The sequence below is a fragment of the Corvus moneduloides genome, chromosome 4 (genome assembly GCF_009650955.1).
Source record: "Corvus moneduloides isolate bCorMon1 chromosome 4, bCorMon1.pri, whole genome shotgun sequence".
Taxonomy (NCBI): domain Eukaryota; kingdom Metazoa; phylum Chordata; class Aves; order Passeriformes; family Corvidae; genus Corvus; species Corvus moneduloides.
In genome coordinates this window covers 35,096,265-35,116,856 of record NC_045479.1, presented here as the reverse complement: position 1 = coordinate 35,116,856, position 20,592 = coordinate 35,096,265, and the positions used below count along the sequence as shown (strand labels likewise).

At 36.3% G+C, this 20,592-nt stretch overlaps 1 protein-coding gene across 1 annotated transcript in view; it reads left to right on the top strand.

Annotated features, from left to right (window-relative positions):
* Window positions 1–20,592, top strand: part of PTPRQ (protein tyrosine phosphatase receptor type Q) — a 124,947-nt gene that overhangs the window by 85,759 nt on the left and 18,596 nt on the right. Inside the window, exons 43-50 of the mRNA XM_032107005.1 lie at window positions 1,393–1,579; window positions 3,806–4,050; window positions 4,668–4,734; window positions 5,315–5,473; window positions 6,699–6,921; window positions 7,368–7,441; window positions 12,864–12,963; window positions 13,757–13,885. Of these exons, the coding sequence (XP_031962896.1) occupies window positions 1,393–1,579; window positions 3,806–4,050; window positions 4,668–4,734; window positions 5,315–5,473; window positions 6,699–6,921; window positions 7,368–7,441; window positions 12,864–12,963; window positions 13,757–13,885 (1,184 nt within the window). The remainder of the gene's footprint in view (window positions 1–1,392; window positions 1,580–3,805; window positions 4,051–4,667; window positions 4,735–5,314; window positions 5,474–6,698; window positions 6,922–7,367; window positions 7,442–12,863; window positions 12,964–13,756; window positions 13,886–20,592) is intronic.

Sequence of the window (20,592 nt, the reverse complement as noted above, 5' to 3'; positions counted from 1 at the left end):
AGTGTTGTGATTGTACTTTAGCTGTTGAATAAATATTTATATGCCGCACTTTTGATAGTCAGATAGAAGAAAGTGTTTCAGCTCTTGATGGCCCTCCCAGGAAATGAATGTCTGTTTAATTCATCACAAAGTTTAGTTCAGGTTAATTCTCAGTGGGGATATATGCCTATCCATCAAATAAAAGGTATGCTTGACCTATTCTAATGTTTTATCAGCTGCATTTAATACAGATTTTGTTCAGTGGGAAAACTACTGTACAGCCACCTAATCCTCTTTTCAAATTACACACTGAAGAAACAATAATAAAAACATTATTAACTGAAGCAGTGGGAATATACATAAATAGAATTTTGTAAATGATACTTGATGAAACACTCTTTTTTTCCTTTTTCGTGTTTTTGAAGCTACCATTAGAAGTGATTAGTTGGATAAAAAGTCTAACGCTGGAGATTTTTCTACAGAACTACCGATTATTTGAGATGTAAGGATGATAGGTATCCACAATGTAACCCAACACATAGGCTGCTCTAACACAGAAACAAATGTGCCTAAAATATTCCTCACAAATTATTTGTTACCCTTTCCATGTAATATCCAGTGCTGCAAATTGCTCAGCAACCCTCAATAGATTATTTTAGTTTATAACTAAATGAATAGTCATAGTTTTATTTACTTTTTTAGGTATGTCATTGCATTCTGTGTAATTTTTAATTCCAGTTGGTTTTTTGTGCAAGTAAAATTTCTATTTGTATTTTCATGAACACTGCAAACAGGGGGTTCTCTTCAATTTATTAACATCATTTTATATTTTAAACTTATTACTAGGTCTTCTGTAATCCTCCCTTTTTTAGATTGAACCCTAAAGCTGTCCAGCTTTTCTAGTGAGAAAATTACTCCTTCCCAACTCTCTCATAAAACAGAATTAATACATCCAAAGAAGAATCCCACTTTCTGCTGTAGTATCAACATTATATATTGCTGCCCAATTTTCTAATTGTATTCCAAACAATCTTCTGCTATATAGCTGCTCATCTTCTGGGTCTTTGCCTAGTTTGATTCCCATTTCAGGTCACTACAGTTGCCTTGGCCCAGTGCCTCCAAATTGGTCCATCTTCACTTGGCGTGAGACAGCACCACCCAAACAGCCCATTCCCTTAAGTGCATACTGCATGGAATGCCACAGAGGCAACACGTGGGTGAGATGGGAATGTACTCCCCAGCACAACTTTATACTCATGGTACCTAGAAACTTCTTGTGAAATCTCCTATGTAACTAGTTAGAAAAGTGGAAGAATAAAATTTAAATAAGGTGTTCAAATAATAATTTCCTGCTTTTGCCTGTTTCAAGCCTTGTAACAACTTTTTTTCCTTTTTTTTACTATATTTTTAAAGGTAGATAATGACAACTATAAAGGTCGGTTTTTGAAGACAAATGAGGAGGGTAAAGTCTTAGAAATTTCTGATTTAAAAGCATTTACGAGGTATTCTGTAGTAATCATTGCCTTTACGGGGGATGTGAATGCTGCACTCCTAGAAGGCAAGGCTAGTTCCCCAGTAATTGTCTCCACTTTTGAAGCAGGTTTGTATTTTTTCTACTTTATACAGATCAAACTTCACAGTTTAATTTGACAAATGAATGAGAAATTTGAACAAAAAATGGGCTTTTAATACAGATTTGTCCTCACAATATTTTCCTTTAATATTTAAAAAGGTGTCAGACAACAAAAAATGAATGGTTATAAATACTAAGACTTACCTTTAGTTATGCAGGGATCCTACCTTGCTCCATGTAAAATTTGGATATGTGGAACACAGCCATGAAGATTACTTCTATAGCCAATGAAAACAAAGGTTCTATCTATATTAGCATGTATATTTAAGACACCTATCATAGGCAGGCATGACTCCCTTGTGGAGGTGCCTGTTTTTCTTGAGACTACTGAAAACTCTATACAACATCCTTGGTTTTGGTGCAAAATTTAAACATAAAAAATTAAGTGAAATGCATCTTACCATTTATAAATGGGATCTGTGCTGACTTGATGACATTATTTATGTATTCTCAGTGGAAGGAAGTTGCTAGCAAAGGCCCACAGGAATCTCTGCTTGAGTCAGCTGTTCCACAGATTCATAACAATCTGGAGAATGAGCTAGATTTTAAGGTGACAAAAGTAGATGATGCTGTTAAGTTACTCAGAGAAATAAAACTGAGAGATGAGCTGTTACAGAAAAGTAGATAGCATTTGCATTTGCTCAGAAAAATAGAAATAGGTGTACATGGGGAAGATGTAGTCCTAACTTTACATATATAGATCACAGTTATGCTCTGTCTACTAACTTTGCTGGTTCTGATTTGTTTTCAATTTTTTAAAAAAACAAGCAAGACACTAAAAATATTTTCTCAAGGGGTATTAAAGTTTTGTTTCATCTGAACTAATTATCACCTGTGTATAAAGCACAATTCCCTTATCTCTAGCTGCAGAACATCTTTTTTAGTTATATACTCAGGTTAATTTCATATTTAAGTGTACTACACAGTGATTTTATTTATCATTTATCCTTCCTTTGATGTATAAAAAGCCAAGGTCCCTATTGATATGATACTATATGAGTGTGTACATCCATCCATCCATATATATATATGTATCTCCAATGCTTTAAATAAGTTAAATTCTAAGGATTTCATGACCTACTTCTATCCCTGGAAGCTGATATGGTCTTTTACTGTGGAAAAGTTAAAAAGTAAACTATGTGGTAGCTGGGTCTGTTCTGAGATAGACAGCATCCTGTCTGGCTACCTTTTCTGGTAGCCCTTTTCCTTATGTAAATATGTGATACATTAGGATGTGCAGTAACTTTAGAGAGAAACAGTTATTTTTTTTCCATCTCGTTTCATCTGTTTTGCACAGCTTAGCTTGGTTAGGACCAGTTTACGCAGAGTTACTCCAGAGAAGCCTGAGTAAGCATTTGTTGGCTAGTATAAAAAACCTGGGCAATAGGACAACTGCATCTAAATCCTTTGCTGAGGGAATGTGTTTACCTTCCATTGCTTGATTTCACTATTTAGAGGTCACGCTACATACTTGTCTGCTCAGGTAGAGCAATAAATATTTAGCTGCCTGGAAAGAATGTTACAGCCTTTTCTTTCAGATAGAAACATTGGGAAAATGATTTATACCTTTGCTGTCCTGAGAATAAGCTATTGGAACAAGCATTTGACAAGAAACTGCCCCCGGGAAAAATGCATGTTGTGCTTGTGTCTGAGCATCAGCTAGTGGAAAAATTTTTCCTAAAGATTTAGTTATGGTAAGCAGAGACTCTTAGGAGCACAGTGGCTTGTTTATATGTTAGGAGAGAGCTTGCTGTCAACAGAGGCCTTTCAGAAAGGGATACTCACTGACTCTTGCTTCTTGCTTGTCAACCCATGCAAGGATTTGTTTAGCCCAGATGTCTTTCAAGGTATAATGATGTTTTCAGGCTTTCTCAGCAGATAATCATAAAAAAATTTTCTGAGTAGAGACTATTGAGTGTTATCTAATCATTATTTTTAAAGTTTGTAGCATTCAGTGCCATTAAGAATTCAGTGCCACATTCATTAAGAATAGGATTTCAGTAGATATTTGTCTTTTTATTGTGATTATGAATACTTACGTATGCAGTAAGTATTTGAGAATTTTTTATAAAACCAGAAACTATCAGTGAAATAATACTGATATACAAAAAAATTACAATTTTAATTTTTCAGGTTTTACTCTAATAGTAATAGTAGTAAACTGATTTTGGGTCATTGAAATATTTATTTCAGTGCCTGAAGACCCACCTAACAACATAACTTTTCAGAAGATACCAGATGAAGTAACAAAGTTCCAAGTAACATTTGTGCCACCATCTGAACCAAATGGAAATATTCAAGTGTATCAAGCTATGGTTTACAATGAAGATGACCCTGCTGCCATCCAGATCCACAACCTTAGTGTCATTGAAAAAAAAGATCAGTCAGTCACTGCCATGATAGAAGGACTAAAAGGAGGACATACCTATAATGTCAGCGTAAGAACTGATACAGTTGGGGGGGTGTATTTTTTTCTTTGATGCAAGTGTGAGATTAGTTTGAAACTTTGACTGAATATGAGATTTTCATGCCAAGAAGGTTAGCTGGGGTGCAAAGAGAGGCAGGTCTGAGGAACAAGGGGAGCAATGAACAGGATAGAGTGAGTGGGAGCAGAACACATCACTAGTCTGGATGACCCGTTCATGCGCTTAGCAAAGCAATCTGTGACACATAGTCACAAGCACAAGACTAAATCTCTCTCTTAATTCCACTACTGGAATTGTTCATTTGGCTTATAGGACATGAAAGGTTCAGTTCTGCAAGGGGAGCTTGCTAGAAGTACGTGCATGAAGTACTTTCAAATACTCAGAGACAGGGACACGAGAGGAGAAAAGATCATTCTTTAAGTGGGCTTGCTTACTCCTTTTTTAAGAGCTACATTATAAGCAATGAAGTGCTACTGCACTTAGGATTTTAAAGGAATATAAAGTAATTTCTAGCCAAGTGTGAATGACAAATGGAGTGTTTTGGCATTCATTGTTGCTTCAGATATATCCAGTATTGGCCAATATGATGCTATTACAATACTCATTAAAACAAATATATTTTTTTTAAGGTGTATGCAATTAATGGTGCTGGTGCAGGGCCAAAAATTCAATTGAAAATAACCATGGATATCAAAGGTATGTCCCATAAAGTACCCTTTATCTGAAATCTCTGTAAATTCTGAAGAAATTGCTGTTCTACCTGTGAGTACACAGCTGTGTTCCTTGAGCTATTACTTAGAGGCTGCATAATGTAGGAGCAGGAATATGTAATTGATCACCTTGAATTGTAGTGTTTAGTTTTACAGATCATTTGCTATTTGTATTAGAACGATACTGTACAGCATGTGCAGACTCAGTGAAGTAATCATATCAAGTTCAGTATTTTAGTTATCATCAACAAACAGCTTAGAATATGACACAGGAATAGCTAAATATGCAGCATCAGTTGTTGAAATAAAGAAAGTGATTGATTGAAACTAATTGAAAAACTGAAAATCACTCTTTTTATTGTTTCTTCTTTTAATTGAAAACTGATATACATAGGTATTTATCAGAATATAGTTTTTAGAGGCTTAAGACATTAAGTAGAACATTAAGTCTCTTAAAATATGCTGGAGATCTTTTTTTGCACAACTCAGCTGTGGGCCTGAACAATGTACCTGCAGTGAAAATACTGTAAAACAGAACTCTGTGGTATATCTTTGTTTAAAAACAGAACCGCCAAGGCCTAAAAAGAAACCAGCACCAGTTTATGATACCAATGGAGCACTACTGGTCACAGCGACAACAATTACAATCAGAATGCCAATATGTTATTACAGTGACGATCATGGTCCTATCAAGAAGATACAAGTTCTTGTTGTGGAAGCTGGAGGTAGAATTTAATAAGTTCCCTTGAAAACAGTGTTCAGTTTCAACTGTTTGTCTTTTTCATTTATTTTCTTGGGTTTCAGTAATTTCATTTTAAGAGACAGTCAACAAAGTCACTTTTGCTGTGGCAACAGCACTAAGGGCAAAGTATCTTTCACAATACCTGTGGGCTGGGTACTGGATTCTGGGAATATTTGCCGACAAAGGGTCTTCTATGCTGTTTGAAGCCACCAATATTATTCTGTCCCTAATTTTTTCACTATATTTTCTGTTTCCTTGGAAAACACCCCAACATTTTACATATGTGAATGTGAATAAATATGAAACTTTTGGGGTTTGGAAAGGTTATTCTTCTGTCGCTATTAGTGTTGCCCATAAAAGAATGCAGCCATGTGCAGTTGATATTTCCATTTCATTACGGGGGCAGAGGGAGTTATATAAATCCCTTCTATAGACTGTGGGTAAGAATGTTTATTCCCTTGTATGGACTGATGAGTATTTACTTGTACAAAGAGTGCTGTGAAACCCTTTGACTAACTGCTTATCAATGTGAGTGGGAGTTTTATGATAAGACATCATATGGTCATGCTTACTTTACCTAAGAAGGAAAAATTCCAGGTATTTAATTCCCTTATTTTTCTTGGTTTTAAAGTATAGAAGTAAAGCATGGACATTAAGTGAACTCACCTTAAGTGTCTCACCTTTTTCTGAACTTTGCATTTTAACACTAGTCCTAAAGACATTTACTTCATAGCTATTGCTGTGAAGATTCTCTTGAGCTGAAAGATGAACAAATACCATGCTAAGCAACATTGTGAAGATTTTTCTCATGAGCTGCTGGGTTCCATCCACATACGGAAATCTAGTAATTTAATTTATGAATCTTTATTGTCTTCTGACTAAAGGGTTTTTTACTGGCTTGCTAGCTAGTCATGTTCAAAGTCAAGTGTCTTGCATAAATAATATAATCCAAAGGCAGAGCTGCTGTGTGAAATTGCCCCTCAAAATTTCTAGATGTGATTTAGTTGGCTTACTCAGAGTTAACAAAACACAGATAGTGTGGATAGTAAGGAAGTTTGGGTTTAAGTGCAAATTCAGTTATAGACTTATTTGTGTAAATGGCACCAATAGCATGCTAAGCTCTTAAAAAATAATTTCCTATGTAACTTCTTTAATTGCCGTCTGGTTAGAATGTAAATTGTATCTATTATTTCTTTTCTTGATAATAGCTCAGCATGATGGGAATGTTACCAAGTGGTATGATGCCTACTTCAACAAACCAAGGCTGTATTTTACAAATGAAGGCTTTCCAAACCCACCATGTATAGAAGGAAAAGAAGACATGAGTGGGAAAGAAGAGATATATGTCATAGGTGCTGATACTACATGTATGATACCAGCCAGTCAAGACAAAATCTGCAATGGCCCACTGAAACCAAGAAAGCAGTACCTGTAAGTACGTTTGTCTCTATGTTTGACCAAGAGAAAGATTTAAGTGAAATATAGATTTATGCAAACACTCAAAACATATAGTTCAATTAGAAAAGTGGACATTGAAATTATCATTATGTATATCTTATTTAAAATTTTTTGGCTGAGCACAGATATGGGAAATAAATTTTCTACAAAATTTTTCAAATGAAAGAAGATGATTATTGAGTTCTTAAATTAAATAAATTCAAATTCAAGATAAATAATTCACATCAGGGTTTTTCAGAAATTTAAGATTTTGGCACTGAGTTATTGATATCTGTCATGATGTCACTTTTGCAGGTGATTAATGATTCCAAATTATATTACACTAAACTTAAAAATATTTTTTAGTTCGTAAGTGAAACAATATTTAAGAAAATACACATAAACTTTATTTCATTAGTTTTTCTGGTTTTCTTTCACAGATTTAAGTTCAGAGCAACTAACATTAAAGGACAGTTTACAGATTCCGACTATTCGGACCCTGTCAAAACATTAGGTAAGAAGAATGTCATTTACTAAAGTATTTCTCTATTTCTAAAGAGTCTTCACAATTCAGTTTCTTTTTAATACAGTGGTTTCCATGAAGTAAGTAATCTCTATGTTTGTTAACTAGAATGGCTGAAGAAATATATCCATTGCCTTGTATGTCCTTTTGAGGTTGTCAAGAGATTCTATGTCAGCCTGGACTGTTAAATGAAGAGGCAGCATTGACAAAGCTTGTTTGCAGAGATTCAATTATAACAATAAAAATACCATGATGCCAGGATAGTTCATCCTGTTTGGCAAACCTCCAGCAGCCATTCTCTTTCTGCTCTTTCCTTCTCTGTTGGATGTAGAACCAGTACTTGATACTCTTGGCCATGTGAAAAATTGGCTGGATGACTGGGCCCAAAGAATGGTGGTTAAATGGAGTTCCATCCAGCTGGCAGCTGGTCCCTAGTGGGGCTCCCCAGGGCTCAGTATTTGGCCAGTCCTGTTTAATGTCCCTGTTGGTGACCTGGACAAGGGGATCAAGGGCACCTTCAGTCAGTTTGCAGATTACACCAAGTTAGGCAGGAGTGTTGATCTGCTGGAGGTCAGGAAGGCTCTGCAGAGGGAGCTGGAAAGGCTGGATTGATGGGCCAAGGCCAATTGTATGAGATTCAATGAGGCCAAGTGCCAAATCCTGCGCTTGAGTCACCCTGTGCAATGCTACAGGCTTGGGGAAGAGTGGCTGGAATGATGCCTGAGGGAAAAAGAATCTGTGGGTGCTGGTCATGCTGAACATGATCCAGCATGTGCCCAGGTGGCCAAGGAGGCCAGTGGCCTCCTGGCCTGTATCCGGAATACAGGCTGAACTGTATCGGTGTAGCCAGCAGGACCAGTGCAGTGATTGTCCTCCTGTACTTGGCACTGGTGAGGCCACACCTTGAATCCTGTGTCCAGTTCTGAGCCCCTCACTACAAAAAACATTGAGGTGCTGGAGCATGTCCAGGGAAAGATAATGGAGCTGGTGAAGAGTCTGGAGCACAGGTCCTGCGGGGAGCAGGTGAGGGAGCTGGGGTCATTTAGGATGGAGAAAAGGAAGCTCATGAGAGATCTTATCACTCTCTGAAAAGGTTGTGGCAAGATGGGTGTCAGACTCTTCTCCCAGGTAACAATCAATACGACGAGAGGAAATGTGGTGTCAAGGGAGGTTTAGATCAGATATAAGGAAAAAATTCTTCATAGAAAGAGAGTCAAGCATTGGAGCAGGCTGCCCAGGAAAGTGGTAGTCACCATCCCTGGAGGTACTTAAAAGATGTGTAGATGTGGCACTTAGGGATAGGATTTAGTGGTCTTGTCAATGCTGGGTTAGCAGTTGGACTTGATGGTCTTAAAGGTCTTTTCCAAACTAAATGATTCTATGATTATATTCCAGTGAGCTTAATGGCAGGTCATCTGAGGGCATGACCCTTTAGCCCCTTCATCCTTTAGAAGTAGACAAAGCTCCATCTGAATTAATAAATTAATGTTGTCTAAGAGAATCCATCTGGTTCTAAAGTCACTAGCCAATAGGTCAGTTGTTATTTGGTCTGAAATCAAACATAATTCCCTCATGGCCATGTTGATACACCTCTAAAACTGGGAATGACATCTCTTGTAGCAGACTGTAATAAGATCTGTAAGTTCTTTTAATATATTTGTAAGTCAAAAACTTACTTAGCCAAGCATTAGCCCTGACTTTCTCAAAATGCACACCAAGACAACTGGATGAGTACCCAGAAGAATTTTAGTGGGCACATATTTTTCATTTGGCATTCATCTTCTGTGATATGAGCTCCCTTATTCATCTAATCCATTTTAGGGATTTGTTACATGATCTGATACTGAAGACCCTGAAATGCTGATTCACTACCTGAATATTCTGAAAGGATCTGGCGCTATTTCTCCAGCCCGGAATGCTCTGGAAAATGCAACATAAAAGTTGTATTTATATGTTCTGAATTTAAAAGATCTAAGCAAATGAAGCTAATATTTTTCCCAATAAGGGAAAGATAGTGTGTCCAATCAGGCAAAACAAGTTCACTGGAAATGAGTCCAACTCTATCCAGACCTCTGGGCAATTTTCTCCTTTCTAACAGAAAAATCTGCAATACTTAGTGGCAGCAGGTAGTGTAATTCATTGCCTTATCCATTGTTATTGAAAACTTGTGGCATTTTCTACCTTGTACATGATAAATAAGCAAGATCTGTTTGTATGATGAATAAAATCTAATATGGAAAAAACCAAAACGAGGGATAAATTCCTCAGATATCTGTGTCTCCTCACACCCATCCAATGCTTTCTGTGTTAATTTTTAACATCAAGCACTGCTTTTTAAGGCCAGACTACAACATACTTTTGTCTGGCCTTAGCTTCTAAATTTCAGAGCTTACATAACTTACATGGAATAGATAATCAAAACTTCTTTGCATGACTTCTTACAAGTGCTGTGAAATCAACATCAAATTGATACATCACAAGTGATGCAGGTACTGCAGTTGAATGGTATTGGAGATATAGCACTCTCCTGAAACACTTAGCATGAGGAACCTTGCCCAAGTGTTTCTTTCTAGAAACTTTGGTTACAGGAACTTCCAGCTTGCTCTAGAAATATAACTCAGAAAACATGCAAAAAAGTCAGCTTTTATAAATCTTTGCAACCCAGTTACTTCTATTGCACTCATAACATCAGCCTCTCTCCAAGAGGAATTTATGCTGCCTGAAATCAGAATTGCAATTTTATTTTAAATCAATTAGCTTCTTTAGTAATAACCACTGAAATTTTTGGGTTTCTAACATTAGACTTTCATTTTGTTAGATGAAACACTAATTTGAATTTTGGCAGAGCTATTCACAACAGTTCAAAACCCCCTACATTCTGGTTTCTAAGTCTACTGAGAGAATAGGTAGGTCTTTGTTCTGGAAAATCAGACAGTTAACCTTTTGGTACAATTAAATGTCACATGTTTGAAGCAGAAAAAAAATATGGAAAACCTTGAGAGATCATTTTGTGACTCATGCCAGATGGTCTTGTAAATACAAGGAATTTTGTTAGGGAGGACCACTGAAGCAGAAATTATGGGAATATACAGCTACAATAATGTTTTTTAATTATAGTAAAGGATATATTTTAATAGGGCACACCCACCCAATCATATTAGGCATACCACAACCCTCCTCTTGAGCTGGAGAGGTGGAGTTTCTTACTCATAATCCATGACTCTCATTGCAAAGTTAATGTCCCTATTACAGTGAAAGGTCAGGATTTTTCCATGGGATAATTAAGATACAGTAATAAATACTGTTTAAATTTGTAATACATCAAGGCAGCTTGTAACCCTTTTGTAAACTCTGGTGGTTAGTTCAGCAAATCACTGTGGGGCAATCAGTAGTCCCGTGTAAGTGTGCTTATTCCATGTGAATTGTAAATCTGATGAGATAGGAAAGAATCAAAATGGGGTTTCCTGACACTGTCTTTTACATAGAAAGCGACCTTATGATATTCTATTATTGCAGTTTGTTATTATCATGTATTGAGTGCAGCACTTCAGAGTTATACGTCATGACATTCTCTGTTTGGTCTCCTTTCCCATGCCCGTGATTATCTCTACAGACATGTCTACAGAGATGTGTCATCCTCCCCTGTTGCAAAGAAGTAGGAGAAAATGTGGGGTTTTAATTCTTGGTTGGCATTTTACCAGCACTGTTTTGTTTAATAACATCTGCGTTGTTCGGATTGATGTTAATTGTGCATTTTGACACAGACTTCACAGTTCAGTGCAAAACAGAACTGTTGTAGAGGTTTCTCTGGATATGCTTCTGTTCTTTCACATTACTGACATTTTTGCCTTATCACAGTGATAAGTGAGTGGCAGGAACTTTTTGATTCATTTACTCATTGAAACATTTTTGTATGTACTTGCTTTTCTATTCTACTATCTATACCTAAGATTAAATGTTTTCTTACCTTGTAGTGTCCAGTGTTGCATCTAAACTTTTACTAATGCAGTGGAAGAATTGTTTCAGGTGTTTTGCAAACTATACTGAATTCTATTGTCTGTAACTTCATACAGACATGATATTGCTTATTCACGTTGGTGTCAGTCTACAATAATCTCTGATAAATTTCTACCTAGCCAACTGTTTACTGTGCTGTATTATTGTAGCCGATTATTCCTGCCTACATGTAGAACCATGCGCTTGATCTTACAAAATTCCATCCCACTGTTTTAAGGTGATTTCTTCTGATAAATAAGGATCATTTTGAATTTTAATCACATTCTCTCAGGTACATCAGTCCAGATCAACTGAAATATACTCTCTAATCCAAAAATCACAGTCTTTTGAGATAAACAAAACCAAGACTGTGGTGTTTCCCAGTGTGTCCTTGAGAGGATGTTGTCCCTTGAGCGGGAAATAGTTTCATGTGGCAGGAAACTGTACATTTTCTCCTTCTCCTTGATGCTAAACAGGAACTAAGTTTTTCTGCAGTGGATCAGCAAGTGGAGGTGAATGTCAACAAAAGTGAACAGTACCATCAGTAGTATTCCCTTGCTTTACTTATTTTCACTGTTGCCTAAGGGAAAATGAGGGTGAGTTTTATGATAGGCACAGGATTACAGGAAGGGTGGGAAATTAAATGTCTCAGAAATTTAGCACTAAAGATATTCAAGACGAGGCCTAGAAACTACTAATCTAAGTAGTTTATCAGTTTCTGAATGAGCTTTCATTCTCACCTGGAAGGACTGATTAGAATACCAACACCTTTACTTTTCAGTCATCAAGGCCTTTATGATTACTTTTGGCCTACTGGTGGTTATTCCTAACAATATCACAAATTCTCACATAAACCAGGAACATGAGTTAATGGTCAGCGAGGCAGATTAATCTAGAAAGTTCAGATCTCACCACTGGTTCAGTTCCTTCAGCACCCTTAGAATTCCACTAAAAATAATATCATTGTGTTTGTGAGTGGCAGCTGCAAGCGTCATTGCTTTAGAGTTGTTCTCTTTCTTTTCCACTTGAGGAGCTGCAGTAGTCCTGCACAAAGACTGAAGCAGGTTCTGACCTCAGGCCAGTGTTCAGGCTGATGTTACTGCAGTATAGACTGACCTTAACCTGTTCAGCAGGTAAAACTGAAAAACACCAGGTGACATCTGCACATATAGTATTAACACATCTGTATTAAAATGATGTATTATGTAGATCAGCAATGCTTAGGAACCCTTACACAAACTGTTTCTGGTTTTGTTATATTTTTCTTTTTTTTGAACCTTTTCAACCAACATAAAATGGGTGCAGTTATACAGAGACAAAATGTGTCTGTCTTTCATTATTTCCCTATTTCATACTGTCAGAATTTTAGAAATTCTGAAGAATATATGATATATTAGTTTTCCACTTTCTGTTGCAGGTGAAGGACCGACAGGAAGATCTGTAGAAGTTATCCTCGCTGTTACTTTGTGTATACTTTCAGTTGTTCTTTTGGTGGCTGCAGTATATGCTTTTGCAAGGTGAGATTTACATATCCTTGCCATAGCATGTTTGAAAATACTCAAAAATGGTTTAAAGAAGAGTTGAAACAGTCCTATAAATGTAATTCCAAAATGTCTTGATTTTTGGTTTGTGGGGTTTTTTTTTTTGTTTTTATGTAGAAACTAAGGGAGAGACTCACAAAGAATTTAGTCTAGTGAGGATGGAATCTTCCATAGATGAAGAAGCAAATCCATCTTTTCCAGAGGGTAAATCAGAGTGGTAGCCTTTCTTAACCTTTCAGAGCCACTTCTCTATTGACAGATCAGAGTGTCAGCTGGTTATAGTTATCATGATGCCTAATACTATTTACAGCTGGATATGAAGTAAATACTCTAAATTCTATTTTCTAAATTTATCAGTTAAATACACAGAAGTCCCACAGGTGGAAGAGAAATTGAGTTTCAATTCAAATAGTGAACAAAATGTCCATGTAAAGAAGGAGGCTGCATACTGCACACATGATGTGAGTTTCATCATTCATTCATGATGTTCATTCATCAGTTCTATTCTTACTCAGCTGCTTTATTCAGGCATTACCATAGAATTTTTGTAGGAAAACTAAAAGAGCACAGCACCTAGATTCTTTCTTCTGAATTTTAGGCAACATAAATTCAGTATTTGACTAAATTACACTGTTAGAAGGGAGACAAGAAGAAAGGCCAAGGAAGGATTCCGGGCAACCATTTTTCAGTTTCAGCCTGTCAAATCAAAGTATTGACCTATGTGTCCTTAAATATTTTGCATGTGTATTTTTCACTATTTTCTGTTTAGAATTCGGCAAAAGCAAAAAGAGGGAGGCACATACTCCCCACGAGATGCTGAAATTATTGACACGAAATTCAAACTGGATCAGCTGATCACAGTGGCAGACCTGGAGCTGAAGGATGAGAGATTTACACGGTAAGCGTACTCCTTAGGCAAAACAGTAGTCCAAAGGGTCTGTAGCCATGACCCCTTTCTGACCTTTGCTTGTTTGGAAGTGTTTGTGCTGTTCTTATTTACACAGGTCACTGAGATCCTTTTTCAAAGAATGACCTCCATCCTCAAGACACTTCTCACTAGCTTTTAGAAAATCACTTAATCTTAAGCTCTTTTTACAACAAGATAAAAATCTAAGTGCAAATCACTGTTTAATTGTGTTAGCCAAAGAGAGGCTACATATTTTAAACATGCAGAATTTGTGAGTTTTTTAATGGCCCAAATTTTGTGTAGGCTGCAAACTTACACAGGCCAAACCCCTAGAAGTCCCTGTCAACTAACTCAAGAACAAATCTGTCATTGTTAATTGATATTTAGAAAGCGGGGTTTTTTTTAAACAGAGGGATTGGCATAACATCTGGGTTTCTGTGGAGCTCAGCACACTGGCTATCCTAACATCTACTCATTTAAGGTGCATGCAGCAATTCATATTTTGTATCTGACAAGAAATCTTGTCACAGGTATTTATCAGAAGGAAAACCACTTTTTGACTGCCAGAAATATTGATATTATTCACCAAATAAATATAATTATTATCAGTAACATGTGACAACCAACTGAGTTAGAAATGTTTGGTGAGCATTCTTCACCTGCCTGTATTTTCCCTGCTGTGTCACAGATGAAACACTGTGGTAGGCAGTCTCCTTAAAGATGAGAAGCCTAAAATAGCCCTAAAATGGCCCTAGTAGCCAAATATCCTACTGTTTCAGACTAGGAATAGCTGGAAGATGAAAGGTTGTAGTTGTTGACCTGGGATTTTTGGGTATGTCTGTGTGTGGTACAGAGTAAGTTGATTGCATGTGCAAACCTGTTCAAAATAGAGCACACAAGAATGGCTGCTTGTAACAGATGAGAAAACATACTGGGAATCATCTGGAACTCATTGATGTAATGTCTGGGGTATGTCCTCTGCAGGGCACTTGTTCAGATAGCAGAATTTAGTACCTGCTAATAACAGTGCAAAGCATCCTCTGAAGGTGGAACCATTGACAATGCACTGCAGCAACTCTGCCTCAGATAAATGATCTTGACGTATCTTCAAAATTACCTTGTTTTCACATCGCTAGCTGAATTAGAATAGTACTAATGTTGTTTATGTACTAAAGTATTAATGGATTTTATTTCCAGATACTCTTCATTTTTCTTTAGACGCAAGGAGATTTTTGTCATCCAGTAAGTTTTTGTATTATTGAAGCAACATGGTGTGTTTTCCATTCTGTTCTCTTAACCTGTGTGTTATCGTGCTATATTGAATGATATAGTTAATCAAAATGAAATGTCAATCTTTGCAGATGTTCTAATGACAAACAAAGGTATTTGTCATAATGAAATCATGTATATTTTTAGTCCCTAATGTTGAGTTATAGGAGTTCCACAACCATTTTGAAATAAATCAGGGCAATTTTAAAATAGAAATTATAATACATTATGGAAATACAGCCCTGATATACACAACATATCCTTGAAATAAAGGTAGTGCAAATGTGACATAAGAAACATGCTGTTTCTTTTCTTTGGAAGTTAGGATATATATACTTAAGAGAAATTATCTTTTTTCCTCAGCTGTCTTTAGTACACAAACTACAGCTGTTTCATACTATGCCCCTACAATCTCAGCAACATATCCACACAGTCAAATATCCTTTGTTGGTTTGCAGATACAATTCTACCACTTTTCTGTCTAAATTGCGTGTATTTTAAAATTTTACAGTCTCAAACTCTAAAGGGTAATTGAAAACTATAATATTTAATACTCATGTACACTTCATTATGTGATTTATGCACAGCAAGACCTTTATTGAACAGTGCTTCAGCAGTTTGAGTTACATCACCCTTTTTTAATGAGTCAGTCTCACAATTTGGTTTGCAATTTGTCATGTCCTTCCATCTGTACTTTTCTCTTCCCTCCTTCCAACTGTCCTTTAATGGTCAAAAGCAAAGACTCTCTCCTGCTGTCATTGTAAGGTACAGGATGCAGCTGATAAAATTTTGGATTATTATTTTTCAAACCGTAGTGGCACTGAAGCTACAGCAGGCTCCTTGCCCAGGTCCTTTGTTGAACATTATGACAAACTGTTGAAGTTTGAAGTGCAGGCACTAATTGAGAGCTCCTAAGGACAGGATTCATGATATCTTTTCAGCTAGAAGACAGAAAATGTCCTGAGGTTCTCTCCTAGATAACATGAGGGGTAATGAGGCACAGGATATCCTTTATCTGTTCAAAATATTTCAGTTTATTTTGGCTTTTTAAGTCTCAAAGAATCTTTTACTATGTGTAATATTCTGTTCTAGTAAAGTCAATAGCCAAAAGGGACATTTTAGGTGTCTCTAGTACCTGTCTTTAATATAGTAGCATCCTTCCTGGTAACAATGAGTTATATCAAGGAGCTGGCAGAAGCATGGCAGCATTTACCAAGACAGCTTACTGCAAAACTTAATGACTAAAATATTTTTTTCCTGTTTTTAGACTTCCACAGTTGCATAATGAAAGAACCTTTGTACCTGTTGCCATTGGGGAAAAACGATGTTGAAGTCAATTACAGTCCCAGTTCTTGTGTTGACCCTATCATTCTCATGATTTGTGGTTAAAGCAGTGACATATTAGCATGTTTAATTATTGTATTTGATGTTGATGACTACAGTCTAACCTTCACAAATTTCCCATGCACTTGGAATGGGCATCACTGCATCTGCACAATCGACACTGGCCGCATTTAGGTAGCTATCTCATCTGTGTTTGCAGAACTTGCTGTGTTTCAGTTCGTGGCATCTTGCAAGTGTACGAGGAGGGCAGAGGTGGGCAGATTTCTTTACCAGACTGGCATGTTTGTATTTTTCAGATAGCAGTAAATCAACAGAAATCTGGTCCAGGTTCCTACCCTGAAAGGGCAATGGGGAGTTTGTGTGAAAATCCTAGGTGATAGAAGAATAATATAGATTTTTTTCCTCTACCTACTAATCATCCCATTCAGTGCTCATTTGAAGGGGGAAACCAGGTTTTTGGTCACTTCTCTGACATTATATTATTTAGCTACTCTAAATCAAAAAAGGCACATGCAGCTGACACAGTTCATCCACAGAATCAAAATACCCTGCTTCATGAGATCCTTCTTGACTGCCCCTCATCCATTGTCTCTTCAGACATTCTCTTATACTTAGTGAATCATGGTTTATGACCTTGGCTCATATTCTGAGAAAATTTTTGCAGCTGGTATCTCATGAGAAAAACAATAAAGTAGAAAAAGATTTTCCTGTTCTGTATGAATATGACTGGAAATACTTTTTATCATTCCAAGATCAAAAATTCAACAGCTTGAAGCCCAGCAAATGTTCAGTATAGGTTAATCAAAACATTACCTTTCACACATTTTTATAGCTTTTTGAATATGATGTATTTTGCGCTACAAAAGTCAGTTTGAGTAGAAAAAGAGAAATTTAAATGTGCCAAGCATTCCATTTTGACATCTTTGAAATTTTTTTGTGGGTAACATTTTTTTTTTCGGACCAGGAAATTAGAGGAAAATCCCAGTTCCAGTAGTGGTCTTTTAACATAATGATCATAATAAAAAATTATTGACAAACTTCAGTGTCTAAAATTACTAATACTAGCTAGTACATATACAGTCTGTCTCACCAAGTTTTTGTTAAGCAATTTATCAATTGGGTGTATTTTCAGAGGGCATGCAGGGAATTAAGTCCTACTGAATTTAGTGGAAAATTAGATCTTCCTTATGAACCCAAAATGCTAACTTTGAATGTTTGGGACATATGTTGCACTGATGGTGGAGATGGTGTGAGACAGCTAATAACAGTAAAAAGCAACCTTGTTCAAAATATATATAGCCCATCAACCTAAACTGAATTAAATACTTTTTCATCAAGCGCACTGGATATACATATACTGGGTGCTCTCATTACTTGCCTTTTACAACAGCTCCACAGGGTTTGCCAAGTCACCCTTCAAAGCAGACCCTGATCTTCTGTGAATAGATTCTGTCCCTAAATTTTCAGGGTGCGCCAGGTTTGGTGAGATACAAGTAACTCTTCCTTGTTCCAGGTGCTTACCTAGGAGATAGCCTCTCTGGCACTCTACTTTCGCGGTGCTTTCTGCAGCAAGGATAAAGCCATTTAGATCTCCAGTTTTTTTAAATCTTTCCTTGAGAAATTGCACCTTGTAGTTGATCTTTTGAGGCTTTTGTTTCACTCTATGTGAGACAGCTTGTCAAGAAAATGGGGTCAGAAGAAATATTTCTGCATTACAGACACTGTAGCCCCTGTAAACACTAGGTAATTAGAACTCCTTATGGAAAAGTATTGTATAGAAAATGATTGTCTGATCTTATCTTTCCTATATACTATGCATTCAGTGGGTGTCTATATTTGAGGTAACAATTTTGCACACACAGTAATTTCTATAGACCAGCCAAATTCTTTCTTTGTGTAGACAGACCTGTCTTCCTTTGAGTAAGGATAGGCATGGCTTCTGCCTTGTCTTTTTCTTCAACAACTTTCCTTTCAGGAAGCCTATTTTTGACAGCTGATTACTAAATTTTGTGTCCCAGGAGAACAATGTTTATGAATGTATATGTCCTGGTACAATGGAAGAAATGACCATGTGTTCTCTTTCCTTAGGCCTTTAATATGTAGGAAGGGTTAAGCTCTGTATTGCTTTCAATTAACTTATTAAAAATTAGTTCCTCTGTTGGTCCTAGGAAGTGTCAGTGGTGCTTATGAGTTAAGCCTTTTGCCTACATAGTAATTTCTGTAGTTTTCTGGTTGGACGAAATTTTAATTCCTTGTGGATTTCAGATGATTGACCCAGAGAGAAAGCTGAGTCTGTGTGACAATATGTCTTCAGTTATCACTGCCAACACAAATAAATGGCTTCTTTCTAGCTCTATCACAAGTAATCTGAGTGGGATTCAGATTTTTGATAGTCTTCAAAAAAACCCCACACATGAAACAATACACTGTTTTAAAAGAAAATCAGATTTAAGGCAATAAAGCATTCTTTATCTTAGAGAATGTTTTTCTTTCCTCATTTCAGAGTCAGACAAGTGGGAATCTGAAATGGTCCAGCTGAAATAGGGAAATTTTCAACTTCATGGTTTGATTCTAAATTGTGCTTATCAAGATCTAGTGATATTTATATTTTTAAGTTTTATAAAAAACACTGGGAAATGTGGAGGACAAGATTACAGATAGATGAGTATTTGTTCATTGACAAAATACTGTAAGATTATTACTATGTATTCTAAGTCAAGAGACATAGAAAAAATACTATTATTTTAAGCCTAAGGATGGTGAAACAGAGCACTGCTGGAAGTATTTAGTGAGAATACAAAATTCATCCCTTCTGAAGATCCTTACACAGCAAAGCCAACTCCTTTGCCGCAGTTAGACAAGTTAGACATTAACTTTCCTATAGGCATTTTAAAGTAAATCATCTTATTTTCTGAGCTGCCAAGCCACTGCTATGTGCACTTGCTACTAACAGAAGTGTGACAGTTCAGTAATTCTAAAAATCAAGTCTTTCACTTAAATTCCCACAGATAGGTTTAAGTATCAACCCATAAATGCCTTGCTTCTTAAAAAAAGTTATACTGTTGGATCCAGGTACCTTCAGCACTGAAGTGCTAAATGGCATACCTGGATTTCTTATGTACAACACAGAATTAATTTTTATTCCCTAATGACCAAGCTGAGTTTTCTTACTGCAAATTATGTGCAGTAAGCCCCTCATGGCTAAAAAATTGAGAGCTAACTGTATTTGAAAAATTACTGGAATGCCAACTGGGACATGACTTTTTTCTGTTGTTCTATGGTGAAAATAGGTGAATTCAAAGGAAAAACAAGTGTAACCTCCCTTCAAAGTCTGCTTATAATTTTGTCCTGAAAAAAAAGGCTACAAAAAATTTCTGTTCTGCTCAAAGACAAATATATATTTGTGTGCAGTACTTTGGTACAGCTATTAAAAATCCTTTTTTGTTAGGAAACTTTAGCTCTATAATGTTGCCAATACTACTAGAAGGTAGTTTCATCTGCCACGTAATGCAAATAACTTATGTGATACAATAAGCACAAGCTGTATGTCTAAACATTCTGAATAAAAAGAGTTGCATGCTTTCTTCTCTTATTGCCTTCTTTTTCACTCTGAAGCTGTCCTTCAGTTGTCTTAGTAAGCATCTTTATTTCTGTGAATACTTTTAACTCCAGTGAGACTGATCCAGTGAGGCTTTCATAGCCAGTTTGCTTTGTTTGAGTGTAACAGTTCTAACAAAGTATGCATCACAAAGGCATCCTTAGTAGCCTTGAAATTAACTTCTCTGAAGCTTAATAATAAATTATTCAGCAATTGTATTAATCTCATTTTATCATCTCAATTAAATTTAAATAATTACAAATAACTTCATAAACCAACTATTTTAAAGCAATTTTTTCCTTTTCTACTAAAATTATGACAGCAGTAGGGTAGACATTTGTATTAGAGAATACTTTTTGTCATATTTTCTGCAAGAATGTGTATTTGGAGGAACAGACACATAAAAGGGGTACTTAGAATTTTTTGAAGGAGCAGGTTATCTTTTAAACTGAATTATTACAAACTTTTTTTTTTGGTCCTTTAGACA